The sequence below is a fragment of the Cavia porcellus genome, unplaced genomic scaffold (assembly GCF_034190915.1).
Source record: "Cavia porcellus strain 051 isolate PalLab524CR breed Dunkin Hartley unplaced genomic scaffold, mCavPor4.1 scaffold_1, whole genome shotgun sequence".
NCBI classification, from domain to species: Eukaryota; Metazoa; Chordata; class Mammalia; order Rodentia; family Caviidae; genus Cavia; species Cavia porcellus.
This window is the reverse complement of record NW_026947484.1, coordinates 229,263,352-229,286,298: the sequence shown is the minus strand read 5'-3', so window position 1 is coordinate 229,286,298 and position 22,947 is coordinate 229,263,352. Positions and strand designations below refer to the sequence as shown.

General features: G+C 42.3%; 1 protein-coding gene across 4 annotated transcripts in view; it reads right to left on the bottom strand.

Moving 5' to 3' along the window:
• Nucleotides 1-21,836, bottom strand: part of Nlrc4 (NLR family CARD domain containing 4) — a 28,012-nt gene extending 6,176 nt beyond the window's left edge. The window contains exons 1-8 of one of the 4 annotated variants that reach the window (XM_013156023.3): nucleotides 21,602-21,833; nucleotides 17,133-17,256; nucleotides 15,356-15,616; nucleotides 12,654-14,627; nucleotides 6,925-7,017; nucleotides 4,021-4,191; nucleotides 2,149-2,241; nucleotides 1,388-1,555 (exon numbers count right to left, since the gene is read on the bottom strand). In XM_013156023.3, the coding sequence (XP_013011477.2) occupies nucleotides 1,388-1,555; nucleotides 2,149-2,241; nucleotides 4,021-4,191; nucleotides 6,925-7,017; nucleotides 12,654-14,627; nucleotides 15,356-15,616; nucleotide 17,133 (2,761 nt within the window). In that variant the 5' untranslated portion in view covers nucleotides 17,134-17,256; nucleotides 21,602-21,833. Of the gene's footprint in view, nucleotides 1-1,387; nucleotides 1,556-2,148; nucleotides 2,242-4,020; nucleotides 4,192-6,924; nucleotides 7,018-12,653; nucleotides 14,628-15,355; nucleotides 15,617-17,132; nucleotides 17,257-21,601 lie in introns of those variants that run through there. The other 3 variants (XM_063230151.1, XM_063230156.1, XM_063230157.1) reach the window with 3 other exon arrangements.
• Between the last annotated feature and the right edge of the window lie 1,111 nt (nucleotides 21,837-22,947).

Genomic DNA, 22,947 nt, shown 5'->3' with positions numbered 1-22,947 from the left:
TCCAAAGCCTCAGGCGCTCATAGGTGGGGCTTTTTGGAGGTGCCTAGATCTCGAGTAGGTGAAGGTGGGTTAAGGGGTGATTGAGGGTAATAACTAGATTGGCCCAGTGATTGGTTGAGCATAGTTCTGGGTGTGGACGATGGGAAGCCCCTCCCTGAGGTGGGTGGTACCTGCCTAAGGGCTGGGAGCCTGGATGGGACAAAAAATGAAAGGGAAGCTTGCTGCTTCCTGCTTTCTGCCTTCCCTGCCATGGACTGGCTCTCTTCTGCCCTGTGCTGCCCTCCACTAACTGTGAGCTAAAATCAACCTTTTTTTCTTTAACGTTGGGTATTGGGTATTTTGTCTGAGCAATGAGAAAAGTCATGAAGACACCCAGGATGGTATGATTTGACGGGGAAGAGAAAGTGAACAAGGAGTGGGAAGAGAAGTTGGGAATTAAGAAAAGGAAAGATCCAGATCTTGAAGAACCATGAGGGAAAGAAAACCCTTGGACAGCCCAAGAATGAGAGGTAAGCATTTCCAGCAGAGAAGGCTGCAAGAGGAGAGGCAGGTAGAAATCAGGATTTAATGGGTACAGAACTCCTGGAGGTGAATATGGCGATGGTTGCAAAACAATGTGAAAATATGTTGCACTTGAAATAGTTTAAGTGGTAAATTTTATGTTACATTAACTGACCACATTCTAGACAATCTGTAAGGGACGTGAAGGCGGCTGAGGCCTTTCATCAATCCCTTGCCTCAGGAGTGACGGCCTCCTAGACGGTCCCGGGCACTTTAACCCCTGGGTTCCGCTTCTCTGTTTTGTCTCTGCCCACGCTGGCGAGGGTTTACCTGTGTAGCCAGAAGGCTGTAAAGCTGATGACCAGCACCGACCTTCCAAGGTCATTTGAAACCATTATGTTTTGGGATGATTTCATTACGGATAAATTGTTAATGACTAGAAAGCATGCCAAGACCTTTCACCAGCTGTTTGTGGTTGGAGGTGTCTTTGGTCATTTAGATAGATAAATCTAGAGCAGGTAAAATATTCTGAATACTCAAAAACTCGACTTAAAGTTTTTTTCCCGTGATTGGAGGGGAATTGCTGGGATGAAAAATAATATAATATACTTTGTCATAATATAATATACTTTATTATACCATCAATGGTATATTATATTATACTTTGCTACTTTGTAAATAATATAATATACCATTGATGGTATAATATAATATACCATCAATGATTTTCTTCGAAGTCTGTAAAGGGTCACTGTTTTCAATATGTTACTTCTCTTTCAATGTACTTTTAAAAAGAAGAGGCAAGGAAAAGGGACAAAATCAATAAAGCCAACTTAAGAACAGTTTTAGGGCCAAGCGCTTTTGTCCGGGCTCTGTGTGTACGCACCTAAAATTCTGATGTCTGCATCTGTGAATCTCCAGCTTTTCATCCCAAGCTTGAGAAGTTGAGGGACGCCCTCCAGTTGCTGCAACAGGCTGGTCAGGCTGACGTGGGCATCCAGGCACCAAGGCATCATCAGCACAGCTAGGTGTTCCAGGACACTGAGCCTGCCGACTTGAAACAAAGAGCAGTTCAGGAACCAGGTTGTCTCCAGACTGATGAAGGGTGAAGGGGCTTGGGGAAGAAATGATCTTTACGCTTCATGGCTCTGCAGCCTATTCAGTTGGCACTGAAAATGTTTTACTAGCTTATGGGCTCTCCTCCAACACACATAAGCATTGTGTAGAACACTACAGTAAAGCTACAGAATGTGTAACGGTAATCCAACTTTCAGCAAAGAGCAAATTGTGGACAAGCTCACTTAATCCTGACCTGATTCCTCTTATTTATCCTAAAGGAAATCCAAAACATATGTATCAGTTGTTTTACTGTTTTGTTTTAATCATATGTCACTGTCACACTTAAAAGTCTTATCTCTAATTCCTTAAGCAAACATGCCTCTAACATCAGTGGCAAGCTTCTTGGATGGAGGTATTTGATGCACAAATACAAACCAGGGACTCAGAAGACCTAGGCCTTAAGGATAAGGGCCCCTTAAGGAAGTGCTGAAAGCTTTTCTTTTTGCTGGGACTACCAGACACCCGGGCTCAGGCTGTTTTTCTAACTACCCAGTAAACATATTCAACTTGGGGCTGAGTTGTTCTTACTCAGTTCACAGAGAGCTTCATTTCCATCCTTTTCTAGGTAATTTTCTGATAAATCAAGAATGCTCAGTTTGACCAAATTGTGAAGATTCCGAGCTGGAAAAAATGTAAATATAAACAAATGTTAAAAAAAAAGTTTCTGGCAGCTATATTGTTAAACATCCTTAGAAGAATTCCAGACCATCTTTTCTTTGTTGATGGTAACACAAACTGTCATTTGACTCGGTTAACAAAAGTACTGTGCTTGTCGGGCTTGCCGGGCGTGGTGGCTCACGCATATAATCCCAGCACTCGGGAGGCTGAGGCAGGAGGATCCTTGCGAGTTCGAGACCAGCCTGGGCTACAAAGTAAGCCCAAGGCCAGCCTGAACTGCATAGCGAGACCCTGTCTCAAAAACACACACACAAAAAGTACAGTGCTGTTAGGTATAACCCACTGCTCCGGTGCCTGTGGCATCCAGTTCTGTCCTGGCTTCAGTTTAATAAACTCTAGGTCATGTTCAGAAAGGCGGTGTAAGACAGAGCCATGCTGTCACCATGGGAAGGCCACTCGGTCTCTAACCCCGGTGGCTTCATCCGCACACTGACTGGCTGGATTAGTTGAACTGTGAAGTTTTTTGTGACTCAGAAATGTGCCTTATCTTGCGCAAGAAACAGTGGAACCGAAGCGGCTGAGATGAACTGTCTTTGTGCGTTTCAGTTTGGATTATTTTTTCAATGTTATAGTTGTGATATTAATAAAAACCTTAGTTAAAAAAAGGATAAAAAAATAGCAAAACGGCAGTGCAAATCCAGCCATATCAATAAATTGACTAAACACACAAATTAAAAACTGAGATTACTAGAGCTGGATACCTTTCCTCTCCGCTGCCCCAGGACTGAGCTCAGGGCCTTACACTACTAGGCAAGAACCTTCCAATGCTCTTCACCCCAGCCCCTGGTTTTGTCTCATTTTTAAGCAAGACTAACTCTGCTTTCTTTTTTCTTTCCTTTCCTTTTTTCTCTTTGCATCTTCCTAGAGACTGAACCCAGGGACTCTCTGCACATTGAGCTACATCCTCAGCCCTTTTTATTTTTTTAAATATTGTGTGTGTGTAGTTTTTTGAGACAGGGTCTCACTATGCAGTTCAGGCTGGCCTTGAGCTAACTTTGTAGCCCAGGCCAGCTTCGAACTCAAAACAATCCTCCTGCCTGTCTCCCAAGTGCATACACCACCATGCACTATAGAAGTTCTATAGTCTCATTTTAAAAGGTTACACAGTAACCTTTTTAAAAATTCTAAATTTTAAAATACATGTGAATTGAATAGTTTATCCATATATATGGAGAGAGTTCTCCATGCTTGGTATAAATACACTTGGGGGAGTCAAAAGACTTGTTGTATTTACGCATATTAACTCCATTTTAACAGAGAAGTGGGTAAGAATCCAAGGCCTGAGCAGACTTAAAGAAATCTTTATGTTCCTGCTTTATAAACATTTATCTGTTCACCCAAATATTTATTAGACTGTCATTGTATGACAGGTGCCACCACTCCTGATTCCATAAAGATTTCCACGGGAATAATTATCATAAATTTACAGGTAAATTGTGTGGCAAATTTCAAACAAGATTTCCCTCCTCAACAATATTTATTTTCCCCAGCTTCATCTTCTCAAAATTATAACGTCTTCAATTACTTTATAATTCTCTTCTATTATTCATTAATAATTTTAATTCTAATGGAGAAAATTCATTAAAAACAGGCTGGATGTTACCTAGACATCTCTGGTATCTTTTCTAGTTGAATTAAAATTAAATTTTCATCTGAGAAATTTAGTGTGCGTTTGTCTACAGTGTCCCGTGCTCCCACTGAGTTAGCAGAGGAACCGGTTACCTAGAGTGCGTACAGAATTTGCGGTCAGGCAGCAGGAGACTAATTGTATTTCTTGGAGGTCACGCGGTTCTCCGGACAGAGACTTGACTATGTAATCCATCCCTTCTCCGATGTCAGACAAGTGGGTCAAACGAAATAAGCACAATGTCTTCAGGTTTGTCAGCCCTTCAGCTGCAAAAAGATTGCAAGCAAATGCATCAGGATGCCAGGTTGATTTGATTACACAGAGATGAATGGACTGGGAAGAAGGCAAAAAAGAATTGCACACAGAGGCTCCCACGTTCTTTCTGCAGAGACCTCAAGTTTCAAGGAGTCAAATGGTGATTTTTCTCTCAACTCTCGCTTTCCAGACGATTCAAAAGCCACTTATGTGCAGATCTTAATAGCACGATGGAAACGACATAGACGTGTGGCATTTTTAATGATGATCGAAGTGTACTCTTCCCATATCTCTCTTCATGAATGAAATGGAGGAACTCACACCCTGTGGGCCCCTCAGAACTCCTAGAGGAAGTCCGAGGTCAGAAAGGCAACAGGGAGACCACAGTCTCGGGGAGTGCTGGGGGCCTGCAGTCTGCAGCCACAGGGGTGCTGCGAGGGTCTGCATGCTGGGGGAAGCCATGCAGACTTACAGTAAAGACTACACTGACGCAGTGTATCTAACCAGTTGAAAGATTTATCTCACATCAGCTGAAAACATCTTTAAATGCCCTAATTCTTAGATTTAATGTAGAGTTTAGGATTAATTAGGTATAGCTTTATGTCATCAAAATGTTTTTAGTCTTTTTTTTTTTTTAATGGGATCTTGCTATGCAGTTCAGGCTGGCCTTGAGCTCACTTTGTAGCCCAAGTTGGTCTTGAATTTACAACAGTCCTCCTGCCTCAGCCTCCTGAGTGCTGGAATTACAGGCGTGTGCCACTAGGCCCAGCTAATATTTCTAGTCTCCATGGTACTCAGAGAAAGACAAACATGGGTATTTGTTTCATTTTGTGGTGCAGGAGATCAAACACAGGGTCACATACATGCTAAGTAGATTCCGCTTTGCTGTACCTGCAGCCTATACAGTTTGTTTGTTTGTTTTTTTATCGGTACCGGGGATTGAACTCACGACCGCCTGCTTGCAAGGCAGGTACTTATGCTGCTGTTTTAATAGTACCAACCTCACAGAGCTTGCAGATAACTTGGAAAAGTTGTAAATAACGTATGTAATGTTTAGAGCATAGTAAGTGGCACATAGGAAACCTTCAACAAATATATGTCAGTATGGGAGTGCATTTGGCTTAGAGCGGCAAGCACGACCTCTGTAATCATTCTACTTCTTTTCAGCATTTAATCATTTTGTGAACTTGAGCAAGCTATTCAGCCTGCTACCTGTGGCCTCACATCTTCAGATATCGTGAGGATTCAGTGAGCTAACATACACAAAAGTGCCAAATAGAGTGTATCATCCATCGCACTGTAATTGTTTAACACATAGCAAATGATCATTAATATAATTAAACTAGTTCGTTTAGGTTAGGATTTAATTTCTTAGGAGTAGAACTACACTTTCCTAGGGAGCTACTTGTGATTTTTTTCTGCCAATCGGTAAGATCCTGAGCAAGTTAATAAACCATCCTAGGTCACAGTAGATGTTCTATAAATGAACGAATGAAGTAAATGTTCTCAAGTTCCTTCTGGCTCTGATACTCTGTTTAATTCCGAGTGTGCTGAATACTGATTTAATGTGATTATTTTCTCGGGGACTATATAAAGGAAAAGAGTTCAACCATGTTTTAATTAAAGAACACAGTTGCTTTTGGCAGGAAGTGGAACTTAAAAAGAAAGCTAAAGGAAGAGAAGCGTTTTATTGAGGTCTCAAGCAGAGGAAGAAAAAAGAAAGGAGGCAGCAAGGGAGGGAGGAGAGGAAGACGTGAGCCGGGAAGAGAAGCGGGCAGATGCTGCCCAGGAGTCCTCCTCGTCCGGGCCTGATCTCTGCGACAAGCCAGGTGTTCTGCTGTACTCCTGAGATTTCTCTCCATGCCGCCTTCTTTTCTGCATCTTGTATCATTCGTGAAGTTTTACTTAACTTTAAAATCACCCTATCGATTTTTATATTGTTTCAGTGTTTTAAATACCATCATAGTCAATCAGCCATGGAAAAAAAAGTTAAAAATATGTCCTTTTTTTTCTGCTTTCTCTCCCTTCTAAAAAAGGGTAAAGTCTGGTAGTGAGCAATTGGAATGAAATGTTACAAAGGATTGCGATGGGCCTGGGAAGCAAGTGTCCGTGGAAAGCAGCGCAGTCCCAGGGCATGAATGACGCAGCCTGGCCCGCGCGTGTGCAGCCGTGCTGACGGTTCTGTGAGGCTTCATCTGGATTGTGGACATGGCCGGCTTGAGAGAAGCCAAGGAGATGAGTGGAGCACACCTCTGGCTGTGTCTGGGTGGGCCCTGGGGCTGAGGGGACAATAGCTGGTCCCTGCCACTTCCTCTGCATCTCTTCCTTTTCCTCTGCTTCCTGGCTGCCATCATGTGGGCAGCTGTGCTCTGCTGCACCCTCTGCCAAGAAGTTTCTGCCTTAAAAAGCCAGCCAGCCATGGCCTGAAACTTCTGAAACTATGAATGAAAATAAACCTGGCCTTTTTTTTTTTTTGAGCCAAGGTCTCACTAGGTAGTGCAGGCTGAACTCACTGTGTAGATACTAGGCTGGCCTCAAACCCTGGCAGTCCTCCTGCCTCATCCTCCTGAGTGCTGGGATTACAGCATCCACCACCACACCAGGTTTAAACCTCTCCTTTAAACAGCAGATGTCAAGTGTTCTGTACCAGCAACAGAAAAGTGACTGATACAGGACTCCTTAGCTAACTATTCTAATTATCATACTTAGATTAATAAAAATGTTTCAGAAAACAAATGCCTCACCTAATTTTACAGCATCATCTTCATTCATCTCAATGTTACCCAGAATCAGCTTTGTAAGGTTCTTCAAGTTACCCAAGCCTTCAGTCAGACCACCTGCCACAAAGAAAAAGATTAGACTGTATAGAATTGACACAACTGCTACTTATGACTATATCATTCAGTATTATTGTCATTTCTGTTACCAATCAGAAGATTGTAGCTATCACCATGAACAAGAAATGCTCATGGAAAGTGACACAAAAATATAGTTTAAAATTTAACTTAAGTTGGGTTTTTTGGACAGGGTCTCACTATGTTGATCAGGCAGGCCTTGGATTCACTATGTAGCACAGACTGGCCTTAAACTCGTGGGAATCATCTGGCCTTGGCTTCCTGGCTGCTGGGATAACAGGCCTGGGCCACCACACCCTGCAACAGAAATCAGGAATACCTGCAGTACTTAGTCATCAGCAGATTCCACAAACAGCATGGAATTAGCCCAGCCCCCAAGAACAGAAAGATAACAGAGAAATCTACACATTGCGAAATAACTGCGAGCCTCTAAGGAACCGTGAGTCTAAGGGAAGTCTGGGAATTACACTGTACCTTGAAAGACACAGAAAGGGAGATAAAAATGATAATAAAGTAAAAATCACTTAGAAGGAATTTATACCATTGAATACTTGTGATAAGAAGTGAGGAAAGGTCTCAAGTTTGTAACCTGAGCTTAATACATAAGAGACTATAGAAAGGAGAGGAAGAAAAAATCCAAGAAGGAAATAATAATAATAAAACATAGAAATCAACAAAGTTATAAATAATAGAAAGTAATGAAACAAAAAGCTCTTTGGAAAGATCAATAAAATTGATAGTTTTCTAGCAAGAATGACAGTGAAAAAAGAGGATTTGCACATTACTAATATCAGAAATGCAGGACAGGTTATCATGACAGACATGCAAAAAAAACCCTAGAAAATAATATGAACAAACTTGCATAAATAAATTTGACATCTCGTATGAAATGATCCAATTTCTCAAAAGCTACAAAATACCAAAACTCACCTAAGATGAAATAGATAACTTGAAGTCTTACTACTATTAAAAATCTATACTTTCAATTTTTCTAAAAAATCTACCATCACAGATACTTTTATTTGCAAATTCTACTGAACATTCAATGAAGAAATAGCACCATGTCTATACAATCTGTCCCAGAAACTGTAATTTAATGTAACATCTGACAGTTTGCAACTACTACAGAAAAACGGGAATCACTTGAAGATATTGGTATAGGCGATGATTTCCTGACTAGGACTCTAATTACTCAGGAAATAATGGGAAGAATTGACAAATAGGATGATAGCAGATTTAAAAGCTACTATGTAGCAAAGGAACCAGTCAAAGAGCAGAGAACAGCATACAAAAATGAGAGAAAAACTGGGGTGAAAACTTTGCTATCAGTCTTTTGACAGATGATCGATATACAGACTATATAACGAACACAAAAAACATAACAGAAGAAACCACAGAAATACACAGTATAGTCAGTGTCTTTAATACCCTCTTGTCCATCATGAAGGACAGTAAGAAAACCAGTAAGTGTGAGAATATTTGAATAATGCTATCAAGCAAGGTGACCTGGTTGACATTGACTCCAGCTCACAGCAGCAGAATTCACACCCTTCTCAAGTGTGCATAGAACGTTTACCACAATGGATCATTTTCTGGACCATAAAGGAAGTCTTAATAAAATTTTTAAAACATGATATGGAGGGGCTGGGGAAATAGCCCAGTGGCACAAGTGCCTGCCTGGCAAGTGCAAGGTCCTGAGGTCTACCCTCAGTACCAAAACAAAACATGATATGGATAACAATGCTGCTTGAACGACATAACAACCATGTCCAAAATATGAGTACAGGTCATTTTTTGATGGCCTCAGAAGAAGTCCCTAAATCTAATGCCACAGAAGGTTCTTTCTTCTTGGCCTTGCTATTTAATGAATATGCTCAAGTCAAAGAAAATTATTTTTCCCCCTTAAAATAGTGTCTGTCTTAACAGTGACAAAAGCCTTACACTCCAGTCATTTAAAAGGATCTTTCCCCTGACTGACAGGTTTTGAAATTTTGTTTTAGTTATTTTTTTTCTCCTTGAAATAAAATGGATTTGGAAAAATAAATAAAGGATCTTTAATATTACAAGACTTTTAGGGGGCTGGGGATTTAGCTCAGCGGCATAAACACCTGCCTTGCAAGCAGGCAGTCATGAGTTCGATCCCTGGTACCGATAAAAAGGAAAAAAGACAAAAAAAAAAAAAATATTACAAGACTTTTATTCATTTTCATTCATTTGCTAGATGGCATCTTACTGTTTCCCAGGCTGGCCTTTAACTCCTCCACTTAAGCAATCCTGAGCAGCTGGGACTAAGGTACATACTGCTATACCCAGACTCAGTTTTGAAAGACTAAAAAGAAACCATTAACCAAATAAGTTCAACAAGAATTCAAAATATATTGCCTTTCACTTTCTTTAGTGAACAGTTAGATAGTTTTCAGGCATTGGAGTTTCCATTTACATTTAATATAACAGTTGAAAGTTCTGTTGGGAAAATTAATGATATTAAGCAGAAATTATGGATTTTTTCCCTTTGTCCCTTTCTTTTCAGTGCTGGATATCAAATCCAGGATAGTTCTAGATCTACTCCTGTGCCACTTAATCTTGCTTGGGAACTTGATTAAGAGACCCTGGGAGAAGGGATCTGATGCAAAGGCACTGACCCCTCAATGCATCCACCCATGGAGAGTTCACAGCTGAATGGGATATAGATGAGGACTTCTAGTGTGACGTGGGAATGTGGCCTTGGAGACATTTCTGGTCCCTGCCCCTTTCCTTTCTGGCATTTCCCCGGCTCTCTCTCGGCAGATTCCTAGGTTTCCTCCTCCATTCCATCCCACCTGAGAACCTGTGGACCGACTGCTGATTGAACCCTCTGAGACTGTGAGTGCCAGACAATCCCTCCTCCTCTCAGTTTCCTGGGCCAGACGCTTGGTCCCAACAGTGGGAGAGTTGATCCATATACCTCCCTTATTTGAAAAAATAGTCTTGTAATATTAATGACATAATGTGACTTCTTAGGTATCATAATGTGATACATTTCCAGCCTGGTCATTTGTCTTTCTTTAACCTAAGTATGTTTTTGAAAAAAAAAAAAAAAAAAAAGCCCTGCATATCATGAACTGTATATGTCATGTGATTTTATTGCTCTCACCATCTTGTTTTGACTGATGTTCCTCTATTCTGTTTTGCTTGATAGTACCAGGTTCGAAAGTTTAGGCAACAGCTGTGAAGATAGTGAGATTCATTATGACACCCATTCTCGTTGACTTTTATGTACTTTTGAAGACCTACAATGCCTCCAATGCTTTGGTTTTGTCAGTTTTGTTCTTTACTGTTTTGTTCAATTTTATTATAACTGATGATATAGGCAATTCTATTAGAGATAGCGGGAGGCATTATGGTAACCATTATTGATCACCTTGTATTATGTTTTTACATTATCTATTATGTCCACCCTTTTGATTTGATTGACTCTGTTCTGTTAGGTCACATTTGGTTCTACTCCCTTCCAAAAAAGTAATAAGAACTGTGGGAGCAACAAAACCCAAAATGTGTAATTGTCATTGTACAAAAGAGAGGAAAAGAAAGTGCTCTAAACAATATAACTGCATGTATATTTAAGTGTATAAGATAGAAAATGATATCACTGAGTTTTATTGGATCATTGAACAGAACTGTTTGCAGTTTCACTGTTGGAATGTCCACTTTACAAGCTTTAATTTTGTGACTTGAACAATTATTTCTAAGATGACAATATGTAATCCATTAACTAGTGATTTCCTACTGTTTATTTTTTTCTGTAAATCTGTATAACTTGTACCCTTTCTCTGCTTTTTTTTTTCTCTCCTTAAATAAAATTTAAAAAAAAAGAACCAGAGAAATAATGTTATTAGGAGAAGGAGGGCGGAGACTGTAACCAACCGAAGATAGGATCTTGTCCAAAAGTCAGGGAGCTGGGTCATTTGTCTTTAGCCAAGGGTTAGTGAGCATGTGGGCGCACTGTTGCCAAATCTAACAGTTTTCAAGGGACCCAAGAAATCTATAGTGATGTGATATTTCCTAATTGCTAAAGCTGGAAACGCCTCCAGAATGGGTTATCATGGGTAAAGACAGAAGTGGGAAGGGGCGATTCATCTTAAATACTTTTGTTGTTGTTGGTTTTGTGGTACTGAGGATCGAACCCAAGGTCTTCACACCAAGCTACCTCCCCAGTCCTTTTTAAAGATTTTTAAATTTTGAAACACCAAGTTGCTCACAGTAGGCTCAAACTTGGAATTCTCCTGCCTCAGCCTCCCATAATGCCGGAATTACAGACGTGTACCACTCTGCCCAGAAATAGATCTTTTTCCAATTTGGACCATGTAAGTATATTACTCCCCTGAATAAATTAAATATTAAGAATTAAGAGCAAAGTCTTGGCGAACATTTAAAAATTCTAATTACACATTCATATACACATATTGAAGTGATTTACTCCAGAAATCTTACAATTACTGTGTCAATGGAAAAATAGATATTAGTTTTAAATACTTTAAAGCATTCTAAATACCATGTAAGCCAAATTCAGCACATGGATGATAACTTTACAAGAGCTGTATAAAGTAACAGCTGCCACGGGGAAGCAGGCTGCCAGACACATAAGGCAGACTGCTAAGTCTGGGTGAGATCCAGAGTCCTCTCGAAGGGAGCCCTCCATTCAGCTGGGGCAGGGAAAAATGATCAGTATGAAAGCTCCTAGATTCTTCACTTTATAGAAAATTTCTCCTTGGAGGAGCAAGTAAGGAAGATCAGGACAGGAGATGCTTTAGGACAGAAATGAACTCCAGATTGGTACAGCTCAGCAGCTAAATAACAAGCTTCCTGCCAAGCACAGTGCCACCATGCAGCTGGGCAGAGGACAGACACCTTTGATATCACTCGGGAATTTAGGGAAGACTCTTCTTCATCTGAAAACATCGTCCGCAGATGCCTGTCCCTAACGTCTGAAATCTCTTCGTGTTAGACAATGTCTAGTACCAAAATCCGTTTTCTAAGTGAACACTACTTAAGGAAAAGCTAGGGGCAGGATACATGGTACAGTTCTCAGATGAGAAGCTGGAACACAAGTAGCCGCTCGCTGCTGGAGGAGATTATGTTACAGGCTGCATTTCCTCCAAGACTTGAGGCAGGGCAGGTGCTGCTTGGCAGAGAGACAGCAGTGTTGGGTAGAGACAGACAGACAGGCTGATGAGGAAAAGTTTGCTAAAGACAAGTTTGCTGATATATAATGCAATTGTATGCTGTATAAAAATATATCTTTCCTTTGGTACCAAGAATCAAGTGTGTGTGTGTGTGTGTGTATTACATAACCTTTAACACAGAGTGAGAGAGAGAGAGAGAGAGAGAGAGAGAGAGAGAGAGAGAGCGAGCATATAGTTTGTTTTTGTCTTTTTGAGACAGGATTTCTCACTACGTAGCCCAGGCTGTCCTTGAACTAATGGCGATCCTCTTGCTTCAGCCTTCCAAGTACTGGAAAGGATTACAGGCATGTGCCACCACGCTCAGCTAGAAATTTTAGAACAGAACTACCTGCTATCTTATATTTCCAGAGTATCCAGCCCATCTGGACAGAGTGTAACCTGTGAGGTGCACAGTACCTGGTGGGCGTTGAGTGTGGAGGTTATGAATACTCAGAGTTGTCAGGTTGGTCACAGAGGCAATATACTGCTCGTCCTCCACAGTGAGAGGGCTGGAGTCCACCATGAGGGAGTGAATGTTCTTACAGCTGCCGAGCACCGAGCTGAGGGTCCCGGCCACACCAGCACACCTCTTAATGTACAGTCTGAGGCTAGTGGCTGAGCTGAAGATCTTTCCCAGATACTTGATATCTTTCTTATTTAACTTGCTGAAGTCCCGGAGTATGACCTCCAGAGTCTGGAATTCCTGCTTCCAGTTGAAGAACAAAGACACAGCCCTGTTGGGAATGTAGGTTTCGGAGGACCCCTCGGCAGTGGCCTTGTCCCGGGAAGCCAAGGCTCCTCCGTAGAAGTCCAGCTTAATGAGGTTCAGGGCACTTGCGCAATTAGGCAGACATTCAAAGAAGTCAAATAAGTAATCGGGGATGTTCTCTGAGTTGATATACAAACTTTTACCATGAAAGAAAGTTTCAAATTCGTGGCTCAGGGTTGATTTGGATACACTCTCTTGGAATAAATTGATGCCACACTCTGCAAAGGAATTGATGTTGATGGCTTTTAGAATCTCTTGGTCAGTGGTGTTGTTCATGCTCTGGATAGATGCCTGCCTCCAGAGCGGCCTCCTGGTAACGGAAAGCCCATCCAGGCTGCCGTGCTGACACACCCCGGTGAGGTGCCTCAGAACAGCCCTGGTGGCTGCAGCAGACGACCCGCATGTGTACAGCAGCAGGTTGCTGTACAAGGAGGTGATATCCGAAATGCAAACCATCTTCTGCAAGTACGCGTTCCCCTTGGCCACCTCCTCTGGCTCAGGAGACGTCAATAAACCGCTGAGCCTGCGTCCTGCTACGTACTCCTGAAAGGAGTTGTGAAAGAATTTATACTTCGGCTTGAACCTTTGAGCTGTGTGTTTACAGAGGAGTCCAGTTGTCACCAGGACATCCTCGTTCACACAGGACACATCCTCCAGCTCAAAGTCAAACCTGTGGGAGAACACGCCCTCCAGGGCCAGGTCCCCGCAGTGCTCCAGACTCCTAGAGAAGTCTACTGCCGTGGCGCCTCTGTGTTTGTGCTTATTTTTATGAATCAGCAGATCATAGAAGGTCCGGAAGAGGGTGGTTTGTGTGTGAGCGTGGAACTCATTTTCGCCCATCTGGATTATACAAGTGATGATCACAAAGAGAGGGGTCTTCATCAGATTCCTCAAGGACCTGGAGCTCTTAATCTGGAGCAGCAGGCCTTCTGCAAGCTCCTTGATCAGCACCTCTCGGATGAGAACCTGGGCACTGTTCTCTGTCATATCCCCCACCTCAATGATCTGGGCACCAAACTGCCTTATGTGTCTCAGAGACTCGGTGGTGGTGGTGACAATGACCATGTTCTTGAAGCGGTGGTTTTCCTTTATCAGGGCTTCAATTTCTGGGCAGTTCTGGGGCTCGAATTCATTGTAGCCATCAAGGAGAAAAAGAACCCTCTGCTGTAGCTTGAGCAGCATGCTTTTGAAAGTCTGTCTCCCAAGCGTGTCAGGTACATCCAACAGCTGGTCACACAGGGTTTCGAAGAGTCCACCCTGGGCTCTGCTCAGACGGAGGAAGAAGACAAATTTGAACTTGGTCAGAGTCCTGCACGTCCCGGAGGCCCAGAGCATGGCGATTCTCTGGAGCAGGGTGGTCTTGCCTTTGCCGGATTCCCCTTCGATGATGCAGGGGTTCTGAAGGGTCTCCAGCAGGCCATTCAGGGTCAGCTGCTCCACGTGGTGATGGTGTTGGTCCTTCCTCCACAGGACCGGTTCTGTGAAGATGCTTTTCAAATTAAAAATTATGTCAAAATCTTTCCCCAGGGGATAGAAGTTCAGAAAAGATGGAGTCTGGTACAAGATCTTTAAATCCTGAGCCAAATCATCTAAGTCTCCTTCTGGTATCTGTTGGAAAAGACCTGTTAGAGAAGAAGTGATTGACAGAAGTCATAATTCTGCGTCTCCTCAAAGCCTGGAGGTCGGGGGACAGGCAGAGAAGACACTCTGAGAAGCCACTGCTGTGACTTTAATTTCCTTGCCCGGTTCTGAGCGGGCACCAAGGGCTCCGCGGATCTATTCCTGCTTTTCCTTTTGAACCCTTTCCCTCTCTTTGTCCTTTTGCCTTTTCGCCACCAACTCTGACAGCAGCTAATTGGTAACAGGAGGAGCTGTTACAGGAGGAGCTGTTATCAATCAGCTGCCTTCGGGTTAAGGCAAGCACAAGATTTGACTGGTAAAGATGGTTAGCGGTACTTTTCAGCAGCTCAAGCCCTAATCTATAGTGACATAATTTACTAGTTGGAAGTAATGAAAACTAAACTACCATTTCCTGAAAAACAGAGTCACTGTCCCTGAGTCAGGCGGGCACTTCCATCACTGAGCTTGGGTCACAGCAGACTCGAGAATGTTAACTCGAGGGTTTGTGTAGTCCAGGCATATTCAGAAGAGAGACACTGCTAAGTCTTTGTTCCTTGGCCCTGCGTTATTTGGCTTTGCTGCCAAGTGATCTAATAAATGTTTCCCTTAGCATGAATCAAAGCCCAGTGCTAGGTAGTGGGAAGAGGGAAGAGCTTCTATCACTAGATTATGGATCCTCTTCATGATTTATTCTGTCTGGAGAAATGCATGCAAGTGAACTGATACTTACTTTGTCCACTCAGATCCTGAAAGAGAGCGTAGTCACACTTCTCGAGGGATTTAAGAAAGAGGTTACAGGACTCCGAGCCCTTCTTTAAAATCATATGGATGATCCCACGGGCTGCATCCTGCTCCACCTTCTCACAGCAAATGATGCTGATTTCTTCACTATTCAGAACGTTCCACACAAATAGCTCATCCACAATTTGCTTTATAACAGCCATGCCCATCCTTTGGATGAGGATTTTACTGTTTTCCTTTATGAAATCCACTGAGGAGATAGGAGGAAATGCATGCATTACAGTTGTAACGATGACGTTTACCTGTTTGATAATTAGATTAACATCTGTCCTTTGACTAGATCTTAGGAGACGTGGCATTGCACCTTAAGGCTTATCTCACAGCTCATACTGTAGTGGGCTCCCAATTCAGATGTGCTGAATTGTGGAAGAAAAGGACAGCGTGGGGCCGGGGATTTAGCTCAGTGGCTTAAGCACCTGCCTGGCAACTGGAGGTCGTGAGTTCAATTACTGGTACCAAAAAAGAAAAAGAACAAGTTAGGTTTACAGCCTTGAGTTATCCACTTGAGAGGCTCTAAAAGTCTTCTTTAACTGAAAGAAAATTTACATGAATTAAGTACATTTATTTATTTCTTTATTTTTTGGTACGAGGGATCAAACTCACGACCTTGTACTTGCCAGGCGGGTACTTATGCTGCTGAGCTAAACCCCTGACCTATGTACATTTATTTTTAAGTGGGTAGCTTATTGAATACTGATAAATGTATAGTCTAGTCTGGCCACCATCTTTGCCAACATATTTACTTACATAAAATATATATGTTGTCAGAGCATTAGAGTTGTGCATTTTTTTTTTCCTTTTTGGTCCATTTTCAGTTATGGACATGCCATAAACTTGGAAAGGAAAACTGCTGAGTGTGGTGACATACACCTCTAAGCCCAGCATTCAGGGTGGCTGAGACAGGAGGATCACAGCAAGCTGAAGACCAGCCTGAGCTAGTGAGTTCAAGGCCTGCCTGAATTATATTTCGAGACCTTGTGTCAAAAAACCAAAGGAAAAGGGGCTGGGGATTTAGCTCAGCAGCATAAGCGCCTGCCTTGCAAGCACACGGTTGTGAGTTCGATCCCCAGTACCGATAAAAAAAAAAAAGGATACTGCTCATTTATCCATTCTTCCCTCCTTGCAGAACATCTTGGTCTAGACCAGCACTTTACAGCAGAGCTCTCTGAGATGATGACCGTATCCTGTCTTTTCACTGTCGGACCTGGATAGGCCACATCTGCTCGTGAGCACCTGAAATGGGCTAGAGTAGTTGTGCACCTGAGCTTTACATTAAATTATAATCTAATGCATTCAAAGGCATGGTAAACAGGCACACATGGTGACTGACTGCCACACTGGATAGCACAGCTCTACCCTTCTGGTCATCAAGTTGAAGAGCATTAATTTTGGGTGCTACTTAGACCTGTACTGTTTCTACACTACGATCTCAGTACAGCTCCCTGCTGTCTGGATAGAAGAATATGAACAGGCGATGGAACAGCGTAAGACAGCCTGGTCACCTTTGTGTGAGTTCTAGCACATCTGTGGTTCCACTGTTTACCACAGGCTACCATATTTGTAAATAAGCTCCTCCCAAATGCAGAATATTTGTAGATAATCCCACCAGTACACTGATGAAAGCATGAATTGATTTTCCATTTAATATAATCAATATTTGGTACCACACTGTATCATTAGGCAGCGGTTGCTTGTAATATACTTACTAGTCCTGAATAAAAGCTTTCCGCCTTTCTATATCTTGGTAGAAGATATCATTTACAGATGGCCACGAAGACTATCCCAATATTGTGCTCGTATTTCTGCAAAATCATTCTTCATTCTATAAAACTAACAAAACACAACAATCAAAAAGACTGGAGCAATTACCCAGTCAACACTCCCCTTTAAAGTGAGAAAATCATGGCCTGAACCAGATGAAAGCTTTCTCAAGCCACTCACTATTTACGATCAAACTCTAAAGACAACCCAGGCGGCCGGACTTCTGGCCTAGAGTCTAGATCATGCTTCGGGGGGACTTTGTCCATCTCCTCAAAGTTATTTAACACTGATGCTGGTCAGAGGGAGGAGGGAAACTCAATTAGATGGGAAAAGATGGTAGGAGAAATTGCCAAAAAGAATGATACAGAGGATAAGTTCTCCCTAGTTGATCCAGGAAAGGGCAATATGGACCAGACATTTGAAGATGAGTTTTCTAAGGATGTATAGTTTATGGACATTGTTTAATGAGTACAGAGTTTTAATTCTGCAAAGAGGAAAAGTAAAATAAAGTCAGACGGTTTGGGTAGGAGAGAGGCAGAGGCACTGAGATAAAAAGTCTCCCAAAATGACAGGGAGAAAATTAGCAAAGATATGAGACCAGAGACATGAGGAACTGAGGAGACAGAGAAGGTAATATGTGGCCAGGGTACAAAAGAGAAGAATCTACAGAAAAGCTCGTAGGCCAGGGTGGAACGTTTGTATTTTGTCCTATGTGCCACTGGGAATAGGAGCAATCCCGGAAGCAGATGCAAAGTGAGGAGACAGGATTTGTTATCTAGCCTAACAAATTATAAGCTGAAAAAAACTGAAAACCAACACCTGAGTGCTCCCACTTGTATGGGGAGCTACCTACAGGAGTCAAATTACTATTTTATTATTATTATTATTATTTGGTACCAGGGATAGAACTCGTGACCTCACACTTGCGAAGCAGGCTCTTGTGTTACTGAGCTAAATCCCCAGCCCCAGGAGTCAAAATAATAGCAACAAAATAGAATAGTGGTCGCGAGGGACTGAGGGGAGGAGCTGTTGTTTAGTGAGTACAGAGTTTTAATTTTGCAAGATGAGAAAGTCCTAAATGAGTGTACACTGTGAACCTATATACCCCGTGGGACTGCACACACTGGTAACTCCAGCTCCTGGAGAGGCTGAGGCAAGAGAATCACAAGTTTTAGCCTAGTCTGGGCAACTTAGAAAGATCCTGTCTTAAAATATGAAAAATAAATTTTTAAAGGTCTGCTGATGTCAGTGTTCACATGCTTGCCCAGCATGCACAAGTTTCAACTGAGTCCCCAGGACTGCCAAAAACAAAGTTTAAGATGACAAACTCTACGTTGTATGTATTTTTCTACAATTAAAGTTTCTTAAAGCTTTATTATTTCCAATGAAAGGAGTCACACCCATGGCATCAAGCATGCTGGCCAACTGCTCTACATTCGAGCCTGAAAACTAATGGAAGGGTGCAGAATTAGTCTTCCGTGTCCCAAGGATGTAGGCCTAACTATCTCTGAAGAGCCAGAGGCCTTCTGGGCTGAAAAAAGCACAACAAGGTGTTGAAGGGAATAAAGCACACGTAGGGAAGTTTTCCAATCTACGATCCACTCATGATAGTGGGCCGTGTTAATAAGGCAATCAACATAGTTTAAAATACAGAAGAGAACTAATGTATCAGAAGCACTGTATTTTTTCCTTAAATTTTCATTACAAATATTCTTGTATCCTGGCCCTGGATACTAATGTAAAACATATTTATTTTGTAAAATGTATTTCTTATTGTGGATCAAGATAAATAGGCATTTGAAAATCTGTTCTAAGGATGCATAGTTCTGCCTGGAAGAAGTGACTTGTGCACTGGAAGGAAACTTAAAGCATAGGGTATGTTATGGTTTGTGTCTGGATGTCCCCCCAAAGCCTCAAGTAGTCATGGGGGCAGGCGTCTAGAATTTGTGATTGATTCATGGTCCAACGCTGGGATTATGAGTGTGAGTGCTACACTCACCCTAGGGCAGGTGTGGCCTACCTACAATATAAGGGACAGAAAAAGTCTGCTCTCCGAACTCCTCCATTTTTGCTCTTGTGGCTTTTGCTGTCTTCTGCACCATCACCTGTTGCCCTCTGCCACGCCACCCTGCCTCGGACCCAGCAGATTATGAACTGAAACCTCCACAAACTGTGAGCTAAATAAATCTTTCCTGATTTAACTTCGGGTGTCAGGTATTTTGTCCCAGTAACGACAGAAAAGTAACACAGACAAGGTAGAAAAAGGAAAAGGTCATTTCTAGGCAGAGAAAGTGGGATAAGAAGGATCCCTGCGAGAAAAGTTTTTTTTCTTTTCACAAAATACTGGGTTCAGATTCCAGCACCACCACCGACCAGCTGGGAGTCCCTGACACAGAAAGAATTCAGCAAACAGCAACTACTGTTAATGTTTTTTCTTCTTTTCTACCACCACAAAGGAAAGGGCCTGAGATGAAGCATGTTTCACTGACAAGGTTAAAGTTCAGATGAGAACAGAAAAAAGAGGAAGAAGATAGAGGAAGAAGCCAAGAAGTTCTTCCTATTCACATATGTAGAATCAACAAACCCAAAGGGTGATCATCTGGTCACTTGTCTGCTAAAATAATCAATGAAAATTTCTGCATGGATCATCAAGAAACAGTCTCAGCTAATAATGAAACTGCCCATATGTTTACTCTGGATACTGGAAGCATTTTTCTATTAACAGGGAGAAAGTCTATGACTAGAGCAGGGACCCAAGTCAGAGCACATTAACTAGTTACCAACTACTCTCAAGACTAAAACTGACCCGCAGACCAGCATCCACGCAGGCTCTGCAGAGTTATTTGCTAGTATTAAGAACAGAGCTGTGACCTGTTTGCTTCTTGGACTTCAGCAACTTCACCTCTCCCAGCTACAGCTAGCTACCCAGTAAATAATGGCATTGGCTGAGAAAAGTCCTTTTCCTATAGTTGTACCTAGGTAAAGAGTATTTAGAACTAATTCTAAAAATGGACTATTTCCTTACAGATAGTTACATGAACCCCACAGAAAACCAAAGTTCCTCAGGACACTGATCTGGATTTATTTCTTCAACTTGTGGAAGAATAAAGGAAATAGTTACATAATCAGAAGCAGAGAGGAAGCACATAGAAATGGACAGTGTGTTGACTTTGGCTCTGCAGAGCTAGCCTCTCTCTGCAGCTCATTAGATGGGGCCCTAGACAGGTTACTTGATCTTCTTGGGTCTTGCTTTCTCTATGGAAATGTTGATGTGCCACCTCCTAGAACTATTGGAAGGGTGAAACATGAAAGTACCTGGACGGAAATGGTCAGTGAGTGTGACCTATCTTCCTTTCTTATACAAAGGCTCTAGCCTAGAAGGCTCTTAGCTCTCCTTTGGACGACAGCAGCTCCACATCCCACTGTGACAGGCTGAATTATGTTCCCACTCAAATCCATGCGTTGATGCTCTAAACCCCAGAATCTCAGAATTAGACTGTATTTGAAGACAGGCCTTTGAGAGATAATCCAAGTAAAATGAGGCTTTGTATGGGCAGTCCTTAAAGCAGAGGAAAACTAAATACACAAATGGAGACACCTAGGAAAGGCATGTCTAGGAGGGAGCCGCCCACAAGCCAGGGGAGCAGCCTTAGAGAAACCAACTGACACCACCTAGGTCTTGGTCTTCCAGTCTCCAGAACTATAAGAACATAAATGTTGCTTAAACCACTGAATGCTTGCAAATAATACTATGAGTATCATGGAAGTGTTAAATGCAGTGACAGTCTACCAGATGTTATAAGTCTTATAGACTTATAAGTCTATAGTCTATAAGTCTTATAGGTGTTATAAGTCTACAGCAGTGTGACCTGGGGCAAGTCACTGAACCTCTCTCTGTCCCCTTTTCTGCCTCTAAATGAGGGTGCTAGAGATCACGTGAGATAATGTGTGGCAAGACTGTATCATAAATAGGTGTCCTAGAGACACTGGTTTCCTTCAAATGTCCCCTCAAATGTGGGGTTTCTCAGCAGCAGTGCAGGGGATTGGATGAGCTAAGCAGGCCACCTCCTCCTTCCCAGCTCTGATCTGTGATTCCAACAGGAAGTCTTAGCATCCAGAATGAGTTTCCTTTCTATAATCCCGAAAAGTGTTTTCAAAGTCTCTTCCTTCACTTTCCAACACGAATGGACTCTTCTGGGCTCCATGTACCTTTAAACATCAGTTTAGAGCCCCGTGAACCCCAACACCCAATCAACCACACATAAAAGCTTCCCCGCAGGCAAATCCAGCTGGTCACACAAAAGTGCATTTCTCGCATGAATACCCTCCAGAAACATACTTTATGGGAACCCAAAGTGTAGTATTTGACTCTAAAGACAGACTTTAAGTCCCACCCCTCTCACACACACAGTACCTGGCTGAGCAGTCCACTGCTCTCTTCTTACATGACCCAAATACATCTCCAAATGCTTCTCTGTTTCCCGTTTCACAGGAAGGCTTGTTGCTCCTGCGGATCTCAGGCCGCCCTTATTTGGTCAGTGGAGAGGATGCAAAAAGGGGAAATGCTGAAGAGTCTTTTAGTTTTTCTTTTCTTTTCCAGTCATAGTAAGAGTGGCTGAGACACATGTACTACCAGTACAGAAAGGAAACATAAATAAGTAGTTAGGAAGAATGGGGACTTGAGACACAGAGCTAGGAATGTAGTCATTTGTGTTTTGTTTATTCACTGGAGTTGGGCAGGGATTAATTACCTCCCATAAGATGGAAATCATACACAGGTCAGCATGATTAAATTAAAATGAAAGTTTATTACAGAAAAGAAGTGCAAGGCTGGGGTTTAGCTCAGTGGCATAAGCACCTGCCTGGCAAGTACAAGGTCATGCGTTCAATCCCCAGCACCAAAACAAAACAGAAAAGAAGCACAGCAGAGTAGCCCATAAGCAAAGCAGGTTAGTTAAGATGCAAAGCAGGCAGCTCCCTGGGCAGAGCAGCCTGGGAAAGACACAGCAGAACTGGCCACACTACAGACAGAGCAGCCTTGAATGAAAGAGGCAGTTTACTTTCATAAGGTCTCAGAGGATTGTCATCATTATTTATGATTTTTTTCAAGGAGAAGTGGGGTCTGTGGGTTGAGTGGAATTTAGTTACAGTGCAGAGCTGAGTTTGGAAGTTCAGGGTCCGTTCTCGGTCAGGCCCGTTGGCATCTTAGTATCCAGCAGTCTCCATCAGTGTGCCTGTGTATCTTATTTTCTCATCTCAAGGGCCACAGCAGCTTGCTTGATTAACCAATAGTCTGGTTTACTTTTTCCCTTATCACCAAAAATTGCATCTACCTGTCTTTTATCTCTCAGGCTGCTACTTCAGAGTCCTGCTAATCCCCCATCTCAATAATACAATAACCCTATCATAGCTAAAAATAAAGCAACATATTTTGGAATATATATATATATATATATATATGATGTTGGGGGGGGTACTTCGGATCCAATCCAGGAGTGCTACCAGCGAGTTATATCTCCTCCATTTGTATTACTTTTTAACATTTTTGTAACACAGTCTCACTAATTTACCCAGGCTGACCTCAAACTTGTAATCCTCCTCCCTCAGCCTCCTGAGTAGCTGGGCTTATAGGCCTGTGCTACCATGCCCTGCTCCAAATGTATACCCTTATGATAGAGAGGAAAGGAAGAAGGGAAGGAAGAAAGAGAGGGAGGGGAGCAAGAGAGAGAGCAGGCAGAGAGAGAGAGGGAGAGAGAAAGA